The sequence below is a fragment of the Octopus bimaculoides genome, chromosome 14, assembly GCF_046866305.1.
Source record: "Octopus bimaculoides isolate indiv1 chromosome 14, ASM4686630v1, whole genome shotgun sequence".
NCBI lineage: Eukaryota > Metazoa > Mollusca > Cephalopoda > Octopoda > Octopodidae > Octopus > Octopus bimaculoides.
Genome location: NC_142941.1, coordinates 5,643,680 through 5,661,179, shown reverse-complemented (window position 1 = coordinate 5,661,179; position 17,500 = coordinate 5,643,680). Strand labels below are relative to the sequence as shown.

The following is a 17,500-nucleotide window of genomic DNA, read 5'->3' as shown; positions in this document are numbered from 1 at the left end:
TGGATTCCAAGCAAAGAGAGGGAAAATCTGTGAAGCTGGAATGTTTAAGGAAAGGTGTGAGAAGAATGAAGAGGTAATTGGTATATGTTGCTGGCACTGTAGGCAATCTGGACGCAAGCGGCAAGATTGTTACAGCTTGAAGAGAAAGCAAAAGCAGAATGATAAAGCCAAGTCTACTTTTAAGGGGGAGTTCAGGATATGTGGTAAAAAAAATGACATATGAGCTGCGACTGCCGAGCAAGAAGGAAGGACAGGTTAGCGGAAGATTCGGAAAAAATTGGAGTGGCTGGCGCTAGGGGCAACAGCCAGCCAAATATTCTAAGGAGATCCCACCTCCGAGACGACGTACAAAGTCTGTGATTGACAGTGTACAAGTGGATGGAAGGATTAACCACCGGAAATGTTTCCCTGTGATTGATTCGGCTTCGGGACAAACGTTTCTGAAACCCGAAGTGTTGCAGCGTCTAGACTTGCCAGAGTCATCGCAGCAGTTATGTGGTGTTACCGGTCACTGTACTGAGTTGAGAGGGCCGGTTAATAGCCTGCTCGATGTTGCTGGACAAGAGGTCGTGCTTCCTGTCTATGTGGTGGAGATTGAGGATTAGAGTATCTTGGGTCTGGACTACCTGGCGTCAATTATTTGTCAACTAAACTTGTGCTCTATGAAGCTTTCGGTGAAAGGAAGATCAGTCCCTGTCAATCTGGTAAAGCAAACCACTCATGGTTTTGAGGTGAGAGCGTTAAGGACGAGAGTGATACCACCACCGAAATTGGAAAAACTGCTCCAGTGTCGTGTGAGTGGCCCACTTGCTGGCTGTCTGAGACTGGTGGACTCCGGCAGACAACGCTGAAGTGTTGGTTGGACGAACTGTGGTGGAGGCAGGAGCTGATGAAGTACTAGTTGGGACAGCCAATTTCTCAAGAGTGGCACTCATTCTAGTATATATATATATATATATATATATATATATATATATATATATATATATATATATATATATATATATATATATTGGGCTAGCAAGAAAGTAAATTCGTTTTCCGCAAATAGTCATAATTTTTTATAATGTTATAATTTTTTCCTTTTGACATTTGATAGACGTTACTATTAGCTAGAAGCAAATTGTGCGTAATCTTGTTTACAGCTGTTAGTTCAGTGCGAAAACGAACATTTTCGCCATATTTTGCTTTTTTAAATGCAAGAGAGCTGCTGAGTTTCACAAAGAGATATGCGACGTTTCTGGTGTTGATTGCTTAACAAAAGGCACGTCAGAAATTGTTTTAAAAATTCCTGTATGGAGATTTTTCACCTAAAGATGACCAACGTTCTGGTCGACCAGCTGAAGATGATGATGACCGAATGATAGCCATAATTGAATCTGATTTTCATAAAAATGTGCAAGAGATTTCGGAGAGGTTAAATGTACCTCACACTGCATTGAAAATTACTGAAAATGTTTTGGACTCGTTAAGAAGCTCGATATTTGGGTTCCACATAAATTGAAAGAGATTCACTTAACGAATCAACATTTGTGGTATGCACCTCAAACGCAATGAAATCGACCTTGTTTTGAAACGAATCATCACTGGTAATGAAAAATCGATTGTCTACAATAACATCAATCGAAAACGATCATGCTCCAAGCATAATGAACCAGCAAAAACCACATCGAAAGCTGAATTTTGTGTCTGTGCTTGTCCCTGCACCATCGCTGAACAACCGATCTTAGTGTATTTATGTCCCCGTAACATAGCGGTTCGGCAAAAGAGACCGATACAATAAGTACCAGGCTTACAAAAAATAAGTCCTGGGGTCGATTTCTTTGACTAAAAGTCGGTGCTCCAGCATGGCCATTACACCGTTTCATATACCCATTCCCATTACATATTCCCGTTACAGGCAAAATTTTCCAAATTTAAATTTTGGTACTTTTTGAGCAAAATTTGGTACTTTTATTTTGCTAGATCTGGTACTTTCATCAAAATAAGTTTGACAAGCCTGATTGAATGAAGAAATTTACAGAGTGTGACGAAAGGGTAGCAGAACGATTAAGCATATTACTTGAAAACCACACAGAAATCCCAGGTCAGTTGACCAGAGGCAAAATAATGTTGTACCAGGAAGAAGCATCAACAGGAAATGCTGTCGACAACTTCAAACTAATAACCTGTCTGTCCATCATGTGAAAGCTGTTAAGAGGAAAACCATGTATTAATCAAAGGTAGGACAAAAAGAATATAACAAGCAGAGTCGAAGAAAACACAACATACCAAAAAATAGACGATAACATAACATGAGCGATACCATAGACAATAACATAAAAAAAGTGAACAGGACAGAAACAAGATACACGGGCCATTCGCAGCAAATTTCCTCATCAGTCGATTTCTTAAAGGTCATTATAGTTTCGCACCGCTTTGATACCGAAACTATTCGAATCCAACAAGGTGCCAGGGACTTAAAGGAAAAGCATTAAGCCTCCAGGAAAACCAAACTAATGTATACAGGAACGAAACAAGAACGGAAACGAAGAGAAAGCAAACTTTATACACATACAAAGCAGAGAAAATAATGGTACAATACAATACGAAAATATAGATAACAGAGAGTCTTTCTACTATCGGACGAATGTAACGTTATGAAAAATGCAAGTGCAACAGAAACAGAATTATACATTTAAAATGGACAAGCGCCTTTCGGCTATACACCAAAATAAGAATAATTGTCATATAAACTAATAACAAAAAGGGTCTTATGTATGTATATAAGCATGTATGTATATAAGCATGTATGTATATAAGCATGTATGTATGTGTCAGGGGTGTAACACTATCATTATCATCATCGATTAACTTCTATGCTAACACGTTTTGACGTTTGACAGAAAATGACGAGACTGAAAACAACATCGCACTCCAGTATCTGCTTTGGCATGCATTCTATGATTGGTTGTCCCGCTTAGTGCCAAGCAATTTATAATGTACTGGGTTCTTTTTTGGGTGGGGATACAGCATTGGGGGATGTGGTTTCTTTCAGATGCTCACAGGTTAAAGTATGGTAACGGACAGGAACAAGTTTTTTGATGTAGGAGAGATATTTTGCTACCCCTAATGAAACGAAGAAAGAAATTACGGTGATGAGGAATTAGGGGTTATCTTCAAGGAACAAGCGAGAGTAGAGACAGAAATTCGGAAAGTGTAGGCAAGTAATGGTAAGTTAGCAACTCTGTGAAAAGAGAATGACAAATGGTTAGTGATGGAGAGAGAGGTGAAAGTGGTTGAGTATGGAAAACGTGTAAGCATCGTCAAGGCTGAATATCAGTTTTGTGGAGGGAGTGAAGGGAGTACGGGAGGATGAGTGAAGAGAAGGAGGAGATGAGATAAGTGATAGAACAAAGTAAAGGATGTGGAGAGCAATAGTATAATGAAACCGGGGATAGATGAGAAATGGCGTGGTTTTATGATGTATGGGGGTTTTCGGAGTTGGAGTTCAGCAGGATGTAGGGATGGAAATTGCGTATATGTGTGTTTGTGTGTGTTATGCAATGATGGGTGTATGTGATGTGACGTGCATGCGTGTATTTCAAGAATGTGATGAATGTTATGCGTCTGTATCAAACAATAAGGCATTTCTTTTCCTTTACAGGATTTACTTATGGAAACAAGATTATTATAAGTAGGTCTCATGGTGTAATGGTTAGCACTCTGGACTCTGAATCCAGCGATTCGAGTCTCGGTGAGACCTTATACTCTTTTGCACACTTAATGTTTTGATGCTGGTGTGTTTAGGTCCCCGTAACTTAGCGGTTCGGCAAAAAGTGACCGATAGAATAAGTACTAGGCTTACAAAAGAATAAGTCCTGGGGTCGATTTGATTCGACTAAAGGCGGTGCTCCAGCATGGCCGTAGTCAAATGACTGAAACAAGATTGTTAATGTAGCGCTGTTCTGCATCTCTCAAAGTGTCTTATATTAATAAAGTGTAAAATGGGTCCCAATTTTAATATATGTTTTATATATTAATACCTTGATATCACTGCGCGTCTTGGTAGAAATTAGTCAATCAGAATTAAAATGTTGTGAATGAAAGTCACGCTTTAAACAATTGTACTTATTATCACAAATACGTAGCCGTATCTTCGAACAACTCACTTTGAATTTAATTGGAGTTTAAACAGAGTATATAAGAATCGAATCTTCAGCAATGCTGCTATTATTTTAATTACATTCTTAACAATCATTTTACTTACGTTTTTGACAATATGGCTTTTCATATCCAGGTAAGCATCCATTTTTACATTTACTTAGGATTTGGAACTGACAGTCACTAAGGTGTTTGCAGTTACATTGGTAGTTTTGGTTTTTTCCAAACAAGTCAACTCCATCATAACCGTTACAACTGACTGAAAACAAATAATACATCAACGATATTAAAACATTTCTTTGAATAATTCTCTTAACACATAATATTGATTCGTTAGTATTAGTTAATATCTAATTTATATAAACAGCTACAGGTCAAGATAGCGTTATGATTCATAACATGTAAAGACCATTAGCAGTCTCAGTGATGAGAAATGAATTGATCCGTCTATTAGGATCGGTTGGCAAACAGTTTAATTCTACGCTGCTCAATTGTCTGCCCTGAACATTAATTTATTATATATCGCATAATTTCGGTCTAAAAATGATAATTAGTGATCAAAACAACAGATTCTCAGCTTCTAAGTTTATTTACGTACATATTTTCCTCACTCCACTGTTATTTAGCCATCACTAAGCATTGATTCAGCTGATCAATGATGAAAGCCTTTATACCCATGTCTATCCCGTTTCCACATTATCCAGTGTGTTTCTTTCTCAGAACAATAGGATATGATTTTAGCAGGCCAACCAACAAGAGAAGAGGTGCCATTAAACACTGCAGACTTTTAGGTTTTTCCTTTTTAACGTATATTCTTGAATTATTGAAGTTCGTAAATATTTGACATTCTTTCCATTCTGTTTATTTTCTCACGGAAAAGTCGCTGAGAGGTACATAGTAGAAGTGGGATAATTGAAAGATATCACATTCATAGAAGAGAAAACACACACGTATATATTTTCTTAAGCTTTGTTGTAAACTGGCTATTCGAGAAAGAACAACTTTGTCAACTTTTACTGCATCGAGTATAAATCTTTCACAACGTTCAAAACTGAGATACGTTGTGAAATTTTATAATATACATATATAATATAATATAATATAATATAATATAATATATATATATATATATATATATATATATATATATATATATATATATATATATATATATATATCAAGCTCCAATTCCATTATGCCGGCTACAGTGTAAAATATACTGACTGGTAAACCAGGTGTTGGTGTTACATCGAGCTGTAGCGATATAATATAGGATAAATATAATACTAATAGCAATAATGCTTGGATGGAATCTATGAATATATAATACAGTGCTACGCGCGTTTCCACAAGTCACATGCGTCCTAAGACCATAGTCTGTATTCCTGACATAATTACAGTGTGTTCGGTAATATCCGCGGGTCTCGGGTAGATCACCTTCATAGATTCATTGTTTTAGATAATATAACATTAATAGATGCTTAACAAAGGGCTGTTTATCCCTTTTAGCGAATGTGTGGATTTCTGGGGGGAAGTGATGGAAAGAGAAGGAGGAGTAGTAGTTATATGGAGATGGAGGTGGGTGTGTGGTGATGCTGGACTTATTTTGCTATCCAGTCCGTACATTCCTTTGCTCGATCTCATTTAAGGCATCACTATCTTCAATGAAGTCCGAAGTAAACGGCTCAGTCGGTACAGCCACTACAGCCATCAGCTGTTGGAGTTCGTTGCTGGAATCGATAAAAGATCTTTTTTTCTCAGAGTGACCTTTCATTTGTTTCTGTTGTTAACAGTTGTATAGTGTTTAACCTCCTAAACATTGGTTTATTTGTTTTGCGTTCTTTCCTTGTTCTCTAATATGCTAAGGACGGCGGATGGTATTCTCTTTCAAAATGCATAGTTTTCTAAATTTCAGAAGCGATGTTTTGCTTCTATGTTTATATGATGTGATCACCTCGGAGTGTCTATTTGTCGATTTATCACGTTTTTTTTCTGGGCGTGAGGATTTCCTGAGTTTCTTCTAGACATAACTTGCATCGGAACATCACGGGTATGCAACTGATACATGTATGTATATATACATACATATATATATATATATATATATATATATATATATATATATATATATATATATGTATCTATCTATCTATCTATCTATCTATCTATCTATCTATCTATCTATATATATATATATATATATATATGTATATATATATATATATATATATATTTATATATATATATATATATATATATATATATATATATATATATATATATATATATACATATATATATATACAATATATGAGTATATGCATATATATGTACATGTATGTATATACGTTCATCTACATGTACATATAGATACATAACTGGGTACATGACGTGGCAAAAGAACATGGACAAAATGGTAAACAAGGTGCAACAAACAAGCAGGCCACATAGAAACATCCCCGAGGCAGGTGACATTCTCATCACTTAACTAAAGTTAACTAAATCAGAAAAAGAATAAAGTTTAGTATTTGGTATCAAAATATAAAATCTATCACATAAATGCTATAAACAGGAACATGTTAACTATGTTAACATCATCTGCATTTTAGGTTTATTTTTATAACAAAAGGTATCCATTTTGAAATATTACAAAATTAAATTTTTTATGATATTTAAAATTCATATTATTAGTTATATATTTTCTTAAAAGTATGTAGCAATTGATAAAAATTTCCCTGTCTTCTACCTGAAATTGATTAATCATTGTTATCAATTCATATATATTTTCTGTTGTTTTAAGTCATTCTCTGCCTTCTTATAAAATTAACACATCGTGATTCACATTTCTTTTTTTAATGTGATGTTAATTTACAGAATGGAACCAACATTTCAGGCATGTGTGTTCATGTACACGTACGCATAATTATATATAATAGCACTTACAACAAAAATACACACAATGCAATAAAAAACCACACTATCGAAGAAATCTAAAACTATTGCAGGATGATGAAGCATGCTGAATATATAAGATCTGTATCATGTTATTCAATTAAGTGATATGAAAATAGCGCTAATACTACTAAACTTACCAGGTGTTCTGAAGCAAGTACTGTTGCAATAATGTTGTTTCCTCTTGTCATCTGCGACGCAATCTCCTTTGGTGATATCACATAGGGCTTTAATATAAAGAAAATAGAATTTTATTTTTAAGTAGACATCAAGTGGGATACCCTAGAAATCTAGTAGCATATGAAAATATCATATTTATATCTTTCTCAGCAATACAAGTGCCATAAATCAAAACATTTGTTAGTGAAAATAAAAACGAAGGGAAAACTTATCAGCGAAAACACAGACCGAAACTGTATTACCGGGAGAGTAACAATGTTATAATATTATAATAATATAAACTATATAAAATCATGAGGTTTGTGCAATAAAAGACAGTAGAGAGTGATTGCCTTAAGGTTTAGAGCTGGAGTAAAATGTAAGACATGTAGGAGAGGGATTTTGATAGCAATGAGCATAGAGCAGTTTCCGCAGGCTTAGATTATTATTGAGCATTAGGTAGATAATGGAATTTTTGCATTCGATAAAGAATAGAGAACGTTTATGTCTAATGCAAGGTGAAATGTGTTCATACTAGTGTATAATTAAAATGATAATTTAAAAAGGTTAATAAAAATAGTATCATATAATGCAAACGTTTCATTTAATAGTAGAGTACTTAGGCAAAAATAGAGGCATTGCCATGGGAGTAATTATTGTCCTTGTTTTAACCGACTTGTACTTTCTTAGAAATTTATAAAAAAAAGACATTAAGTCTAGTTAGGCAGCTTAGTGCCTGTTGTAGATATACAGGTGATATTCTCGTTCCAAATTATAATTTTTTGAATGATTATTATTTGCAGATTACCATTGGGAGTTTGAGACTAACATGATTAGTAAGGATGCTAATGAGATTAATTATGTGGATTATTCGGTTGAGACGCGCTACAAAACTATATTTACTTATGTCTACAATAAGATTAGCAAGTTTAAGTGCCAAGTCGCAACAATACCATACGCTAATAGTTCAATGCAAAATAAACGAGGACATAGCGTGTTTGCAGCGCAAATAAGAGGACATCAAAAATATTTCAGAGTTTGATTTTATTTTGTAGTTATATCTCTTCTTCATGCTAATATCTGGCAGTGCCTTATATTTTTATATTTTTATATTGTTATATTTTATATTTTCATTTTTCATTTATTTATTTATTTATTTTATTCTTGCTGTACCCTTATTTTTATTTTTATTTTTATTTGTATTTTTATTTCTATTTCATTCTTGTTTTTATCTCTTACTGTATATTTGTATGGAATTTTTTGTGAATCTCTGAAGAGGCCTAGCGAATCGTGCATGTACCCCCATTTCAGCATTTCATCCGCTAATTACTCCGGCAGGAGCTATTCGGATAGAATGGGGCATGCCAACGCTAGACCGAAACAGCTGTAAGTTTATGTTTATTCTCAAATTCCTTATGTACTTTTATTTGTAAACCCGGTTGTCATAAACACTTGAATTTTGTGGGGTTTTTTGTCACTTTAGTTACAAATTAAGTTAATTAATTCAACGGGATACACTGTCTGCAAGTCGTTGGGTACAGCATATTATCCTCCATTTTCTAATCGCTGTATATATATAGATAGATATAGATATAGATATATACATACATACATATATACACACACACACACATATATATATATATATATATATATATATATATATATATATATATATATATATATATATATATACATATGGATAATAACAACAAATGGAGCAAAACGCAGGTCGATGAAAGTTCCTTTAATTCCTACATATATGTTTAGAAGCAAGTGAGGACCATTTCATAAAAAAAGGGCTGCTGGATTCATCACTTGTTTCTCATCAGAGAGATCATAATAAAACATGTAGTAGGAAGACAAAAGCGAAATGATGGGGTAACTTACGAGCTGCGATGTTACATGGTCAGTGACCGTTAGAAGGTTAGTTTACATAGAGTTATGACGGGGTCAACGATATTATTCCACGGGCTTTAGGAATAAGAATGCTAGTTTACATAGAAATATAAAGGGAGGGTGTTAGTGATGTGATGCTATAGGTTGAGGTCAAGGAGTTATTCGGGTGAGGGGAGATAATTAAAGTGAATGTTTACATATATGTCGTTTTTGTCTTCCTACTGCATGTTTTATTATGATCTCCCTGATGAGAAACAAGTGATGATTCCAGCAGCCCTTTTTTTTTTGTGAAATGGCCCTCATTTGCTTCGAAACATATATGTAGGAATTAAAGGAACTTTCATCGACATGCGTATTGCTCCATTTGTTGTTATTATCCATATATTCTCAAAATGTATCACGTTAACTCGGTATATCAACCTGTAAATCGGCTGGAATATCCACCGCATGCAGTTCTCAGGTTACAGCCATAAAGAAAGGATCAGGGTATACAAAGGAGCTATGAAGAAGTTTGATACAATCAAACGCAACGATAGGAATGGGATTTGCCCACTCTATAGGAACAAATCATGGAACACCATAGAAAGGACTAAGAAGAAAATAGGGAAGGCAAGCTCATGGTACGATAGCCACAAGTACCAGAGCGTCATGTTCGTCGACAACACCCCTAGAGGCGAACTGGCGTACCGCTTTAGAAGGGCCCTAGACAAACTTAAGCTAAGAATTAAGGTTGTTGAAAGGCCAGGCAACCCTATTAAATCCCTTATCAGTAGAACATACCCTTTCAGTAGAACCCCCTGCACTGATAGGAACTGTATCGTATGTAGATTTAGCCCACAAACGAACTGCAAAACCAGAAATGTGGTCTATAGTATAAGATGTACAGAGGGACGATGCAGAAATAAGACAATGACATATGTAGGCGAAACAGCAAGGAGCATAGGGGAGCGGGCAAACGAACATTGGAGGGAACTTAAGGTAGGGAAGAACTCATCAGTTTTGTACCAGCACGCTGAGCAAGAACATAGAGGCTCAATCAACAACATAGAAATTAAAATCTTATCTACACATAGCAGTGATGCAGCACTTAGACAAATTACTGAAGCTACACACATAATAGAAGAGAAACCTAGCCTGAATAGGAAACTAGAATGGAACACTAACACACACCACTAACAAACCACAAACCACAGCATGTGACAACATGTTACCCATAAACCAATAATAATATGAACAAAGTATAATACAATACATAGATAAACAAATGGAATTAAATACTACATACGGTAACAAAATTTAATTAAACACAGAAAAAAAACACACATGAACAAATAAATAAATAAAAACAAATACAAACGAACACGTATTAACAGAGGATATAGGTGATACAGACACTCCCCATACACACATGCACTTACAAAAGGCACAGACACATTGAAGGACACGCATGCGTAGACACATACAATAGGAATACAAAATACAAAATGGCTGATAGTTAGCAAGGTGAGACACACATAAGAAAGAAGGAAACAAAGGACCACTGAGGAGGTCACAGAAGTGTGACGAAAGAACTCTGGCCGAAATAAGATTAAGATTAATGTAATATAAAGCTGAAGCAAATTAACACCAAATATACAGTGTGTGTGTTTTTATTGGCTAAACTGGCAATATGATCATCCCCAAGTACAACAACATATATATATATATATATATATATATATGTACATATATATATATGTATATACATATGTATATGTATATATATATATATATATATATATATATATATATATATATACATATATATATGTATGTATATCTATCTATCTATCTATATGTACTCTGCACCGCCAGCAGATTGCACACCCAGAATACCGAATGATACCTTTTAGTGATCATATTGAAAAATGCGCAAAACAAATGCTACCACAATTTATAATCTTTCCTTTTTATCAATGTGCCATTAAAACACCAACACAGATTAGATTAAATAAGGAAACCTTTTTCATTCAAAAATACATACCCAAACTTAACCATTGCTAACACATTTAAATAAGGAAATTCATCACCCCACTGGGAAAAAAAGGGGGGGAAAATATAGAACAAAACCATGGTAAATTAATCAAATTCTACCACCTCCTAGATTTCGATTATCTCCCCTATACCGGAAGAAATCCCTAATTACCTCCCCCTATCTAGAACTCTTCTTTCTCAGACTGGAACGAACACGACACAATGAAGTAGAGAAATTTGAAAAGACAACACGAAACCGGTTATTTCTCAAAATACAATGTTTATATACCAAAAAGATTTTATAATATTTTTCTAACATTTTTCTTACATTTTTCTGACATAATTTAAATATATACTTTAACCATGTAACACAAGCCTTCTGTAGTTTTTTCACTCTTATTATCTTATATATATATATATATATATATATATATATATATATATATATATATATATATATATATATACATAGGACAGAAAGATTAGGTAAAAAAGCAAATAAATTGGAAGGAGCCTTAACTATTTCGAGCATGCGCTCTCCTAAGATAGATGAGGAGAGACAAAACAACAAACGTACCTCAATTGGGCAATTTTGGCATGCTCAAATGCATACATGAGATAACTTTAATTGAAAGAAAAGCAAATGTCATATATATATACATATATATATGGGGTGTTGGGGGAGCTGATGGAGGAGTAGCACCTTTGTAGGAAGACAGACGCCTCGCCCTCCGCGGGTGATCCGACTACCTTGGTCACCACATCAGCCTCAGCTCGTACATATGGCTCCTACTAGTTACCGGACACAGCAGCGGCCACAGCCCGGGCAACAGCGTCGTCTCGCCGGCCAGACTATGTACGGGTACCCATCTGGTGGATTCCAGTTGGGGATGGGGAAAACCATTCCCCCTTGTGTCAAGTGGTCACCGGGCTTATGTTAAAGGGCGTACGAACTGCGACATGGCGGTCAACGGTCTTTCAGGGCGGAAGAACTGTCATGAAAGTTCAGGGATCTCAACCCTGATGCAGAAAGATACTGACGACCTACCGCACTCTATAGTCGAGATTGTTATCATGATTTCAAGGCTCAGATTGCCAGATATCACATTGGAAGGTGAGACCCGGGGGCCTGAAAATGTGTCAAATGCCACCGCGGAAGAGGTTTATGCTTCCCCAAGTACATCTAGTCAACCAGGTGATGACGGAGGTGGGTTAAACACCTTCCTCCCGACTGTCCTGGTGTGAAAAAGAGGGGTGTTCACCTACGTAAGGAGTGGATCATTGCCACATGGAATGTCAGAGGACTCATCACGGGGAGCTAAACGTGATAACATTTGAGATGAAGGGATGTAGAATGAATGTCCTCGGGCTGTCGGAACGGTCAGGGAAGATTCACAGCGCAGAATGGAGACACGATCTTCTTCACAAGAAGGGAGACCGGTCGACGTAATGGAGTGGGATTTGTGACGTCCAGAGAGTTGACCTCATCAGTCATAGGATACAATCCTGTCAATGACAGAATCGTGACCATACGGCTGAGGTGCCACTCTCTAAACACTACACTCATCCAGGTTTACGCACCAACGAGCGAAGCAAGTGAAGAAGAAATGCAGGATTTCTATGATGTTGTTCAGCAGACACTGGACAATGTTCCACGGAGAGACGTCATTATCGTGATGGGAGATTGGAATGCCAAGGTGGGGAAGAGCATTATCAACAGTTCGAGGGTGGGCCAACACGGTTTGGGGGAGAGGAATCAAAGAGGACAGGATCTGGTTGACCTTTGTTTCACCAACAACCTAGACATCGGTAACATCATCTTCCAGCATCACCCGAGAAGGTTGTACACTTGGACCAGTCCAGGAGACCGGTTTCGAAACCAAATTGACTACATCATGATTCAAGGACGATGGAGGTCGGCACTCAAGAATGCAAGGACACGACCAGGGGCAGACTGCGAAAGCAATCATCAGCTGCTGTGTGCAACGATTAAGATCCTGATGAGGTCACGGCGAAAGCAGACGAAAACAACACGGTACGACGTCACTTAGATCCCGGAAGCTTTCAGTGTCGAGATGCAGAATAGATTTCTACCGCTTCTCCAATCATACGATAATGGAGAGTGGAGATCAGACGCACTTTGGGAGAAAATGGTCAACATCACAGAGGAAGTTGCGGAGAGGATTATTCCTAGACGTCGCAAGAAGAAGGAGGTAGGCGAAAGTAAGTGGAAACCATCAGGAATGAAGAGAAGTTGACAAGCAGTACAACAGACAGGCACTAGAGGACAAGAGGAACCATCTGGACCAGATATGTCTGGAGGCGGAAGATGCGTCACAGAAAGGTGACATCAAGTCTGTTTTTCGTTTGGTGAAGGAATTGAGTAGAAAGAGGAAGTGGACAGCACGTAGTGACGTCATCAACGATAAAGAAGGTAACATCCTGACATCAAGAGGACATCAAAGAGGAAGATGACATCAAAGCTAGGTGGAAGGAATACAGCACCGATTTGTACAGAAGGAGGCAGGAAGATCTCTCCGCTGCACTCGCTGTAGCCGAAGATAGAGGACCGGAACCACTCAAAGAAGTGAGGCAGGCGCTGTACCATACCAAGAACGAGAAGAGCCCTGGCGTGGATGAACTGCCCATCGGGGTATGGAAGGCGACGGGAGATATTGGGATAGAACTGTTGTGGAGATTGTGTGTAAAGGTCGGGAATGACGTGGAGTGGCAGATCGACTGGTGTCGTGCAGTCTTCGTACCAATACCAGAGAAAGGTAACTCATGCGAGTGCTCTAACCACCGAGCCATCAGTCTTATTGTCCACGTAAGCAAGATCCTGCTGCGAATCATCGTAGGTAGACTGCAGCGGAAATATAGCAGTGTCATCGCTGAGGAACAAGCTGGCTTCGTCAAGGGCAGAGGAACAAGGGAACAGATAGACAACATCAGGATGATGATCGAGAAGTGGGACGTCATGAAGGACATGGGATTTCCTGAACACTTAGTCACACTGTTGGCGCGACTATATTAAGATCAACAGTCATCTGTCAGGACGTCCGTCGGTGACACTGAGTGGTTCGGCATTGAGTGGGGTGTCCGACAGGGATGTGTTCTGTCTCCATATCTGTACAAAGGCTGTGCAATCTGAGATACGCCGATGTCACAACCCTCATAAGTAACAGCAAGGAGGAATTGCTGCAGATGATACGCAGAGGGAAAGACATGAGTGCACTGAGGGACCTGTTCCTGAATGTAAAGAAGACAAAGATCTTGGGTGTATAAGTACAGGACAGATCAAGGTGACTTCACCGTAGACGGAGAGATGATTCAGGAAGTGGATGATTTTGTGTACTTGGGATCCACAATCAGCAGCAGTGGATCAAGCACACCAGAGATACGGAGAAGGCTCGCGATAGCGAGGCAAGCGGTACAAGATATGAAGAACATCTAGAAGAGTCGTGATATGTCAATGCTGCTGAAGATAAGGCTACTTCGGGCTGCCGCTTTCTCTATTGCGACGTACGGCTGCGAGTCGTGGACAATGTTGAAGGCAGACGAGAAAAGAGTGAACGCTTATTGATAAGCATTTATAGACAACTCTTCTGATCTTCAGAGATATTAAATTAGAAATTTGTATAGTTTATCGAATGGTATTTTTTTTTAATATGAAGTAATATAAAAGGTGTTTGTTTGAAATATAAATCAAATGTTAAAAATTAAAAGTTACTGTTTGCATTTTGGTTAGTACACTTTAGTATAAGACTTTAATCCATATTTTCTTCTACTGAAGACCAACCAAAGAAGATGTGAGAACTGGACACTTTCCTGTCATAGAGTAACGACACAAGTTTTCAGTTTTATCTTTTAATCAACTGGAAACGCAGTGCACATAAGCCTTCTGCGAGATCTCGTTACTGAAGTGTCACGGAAGAAGGAATGCATCTTCAAACTGAATATCTAGCCAAAACGCTTTTAAAAGGTGCCGTGTGGTGTTTTAAAGCCATGTTTTGGGTTAAATTAAGCAACGAAGTAGGCAGTAGGAGGATTTGAACTCTAGAAAACATAGAACCGGAACAGTTAGCGCAACATCCAGACCGACGTTCATAAAATTCGGCTGACGTATCGCATAGGATTGGTACTTTAATTATCAACTCCATAGAGAGAGATGTGAGCAGGATATGTTAATGTAAGTGAGCCATAGAGTAAATTTGGGAGGCCTTTTAATGTGTGCGGTGGGGGGAAGGTTGTATATGCGTGTGTGGGTGTGTATGCGACTGTTTGAGTGTATGTATTTGAATGTGTGTGTATGAAGGAAATGTTAGCCATTTTCCATACTTCCTCGAGGTAAGCAAATAGGAAATAACAGTTGTATCTAAGGACAAAAATCTTGTTGCACGGTGTAATTAACTGTATGTTTTCATGTATAAATATATTCGTATTTATGTTACTTCTTGTTCCTTCACATCATAATTCCTGTGCTGGGTTCCATATGGCCGCTGACGAGCCATATAAAATTTTTGGAGGTGCACATAACAAAATAGTAACTTGAAGATGCATAGTAGTATTTTAAGGGTCCTTGAGAAAATTTTGCTTATGTGTATACATTGGTATGGTTTGAAAGAGACAGCTAGGTTTCATTCTCTAACATTCTGTATAGTTCAACTTACACAAGTTAATGTGTAAAAAACAAAATAGGAATTTTGAGAGAAATTTCTATAAAACTAATTTTTAAACCTCGAATATCTAGGGGGATCTACCAGAATAAAATACTAGTCGAAGGGGCCCAGCGACAAAAGAAACTGGTGAGAACCCCTAGTCTAATATCCGGACAAGATCCAGAACCTAAATTTTTTTAAAGGCCGCATTCAAATATTTAAAACATAAGTCAATTAAAGAAAAAAATGATTATATTTATAGAAGGAAGGCTTGTACTGGTAAAGGCGAGTGGTTTAATGGTGAGTGTATTCATCTCCCGATCGTGGGTTCGATACCTGGCAGTAAGTTGTGTCCTTAGGTAAGACACTTTATTCTTCATGTTGCTCCAGTCAATTCGTCTGGTACAAATGAGTAGTTCTTATGTTTCAAAGAGCCTGTCTTGTCACATTCTATTTCTCGCTGAATCTATTGCGCGTTCATTTTGCGAGCAGGCTGTTCCATTGATCGGATCGACTGGAACATTCACCGTCGTTACAAACGGATTTTAGTTTCTAAATCTATACCAACAGACACACACCCACTGATAGATCTTTAAAAATACATAAGAAAAGGACGAACAAACCCAGGCGTGACTGTGTGATAAGAAGCTTGCTTCTTAACCACATGGCTCCGCGTTCAGTGCCAGTGCGCCACAACCTTGGAAAGTGAGTGGATTTCGTTGCCGAAACTGAAATTAGCCCATCGTGTAAATATATATATATATATATATATATATATATATATATATATATATATATATATATATGTGTGTGTGTGTGTGTGTGTGTGTGTGTGTGTGTGTGTGTGTGTGTATCTATCTATACATACATATACATGCACACACACACACACACACACACACATATATATATATATATATATATATATATATATATATATATATATATAATGTAACAAACATGAGAAAAAGCAATTCCTTCAGTGGGATGTAAAACGACCAATTCACCAGCACAGCAGTTGAATACCACAAAGTTATGGGAATTACTATCAATTACAAATAATAAATTAAATAGAGAAATACAATTGACAATCTAACAGTTTATTTACATTATAATATAATACACTATTCCATAAATTGTAAGATAACATAACATAAATACATTTTTAAAAAAAGCAAATGAAGCCAACAATATGATTCGACTTATAGACAATATTTGATTTATAAACAATACCTATCTATGTATATAAGTCACTTCAGGGCATTGGATCAAAAAGACATACGAAATTCCATGCGCAAGGACTGTTAGGTAGCAAATTGCTGGCTCTAAATCGCTATGTTTAAGAGCGTGCGCAGTGACGAACGCTTTAGTGAAGTCAAGATGTATGACATCAGAGTTGGAACCTGTTCCCAAGGCTTTAAGCATATCATCGATGTGGTGTAAGAGCTGTGTTAGACAGACCCTGCCGCAGCGAAAGCCATGCTGGTTTGAATTCAGATGTTTGTGGTTCACCCAGGAAACCAGCTATCCTTGATTTTACCACCCTTTCAAACAATTTAATGATATGGGAGGTGAGTGAGATTGCGCGATAGTTGACTGCGAGGGATCTGTTTCCCTGCTTGGAAACTGGGATGACAGACTGAGATCGGATCTGTTTCGGTTTGTAATCGGAATCT

The 17,500-nt window shown here is 37.2% G+C and overlaps 2 protein-coding genes and 1 pseudogene across 3 annotated transcripts in view; 1 reads left to right on the top strand and 2 right to left on the bottom strand.

The window, feature by feature from the left end:
* The window catches only part of LOC149132604 (uncharacterized), a 1,737-nt pseudogene extending 1,378 nt beyond the window's left edge, over nt 1-359 (top strand).
* The window catches only part of LOC106874640 (uncharacterized), a 182,045-nt gene that overhangs the window by 96,706 nt on the left and 67,839 nt on the right, over nt 1-17,500 (bottom strand). The window lies entirely within an intron of this gene.
* Nucleotides 4,242-17,500, bottom strand: part of LOC149132603 (uncharacterized) — a 16,284-nt gene continuing 3,025 nt past the window's right edge. Inside the window, exons 2-3 of the mRNA XM_089363239.1 lie at nt 7,236-7,322; nt 4,242-4,402 (exon numbers count right to left, since the gene is read on the bottom strand). Coding sequence (XP_089219365.1) covers nt 4,242-4,402; nt 7,236-7,322 — 248 coding nt within the window. The remainder of the gene's footprint in view (nt 4,403-7,235; nt 7,323-17,500) is intronic.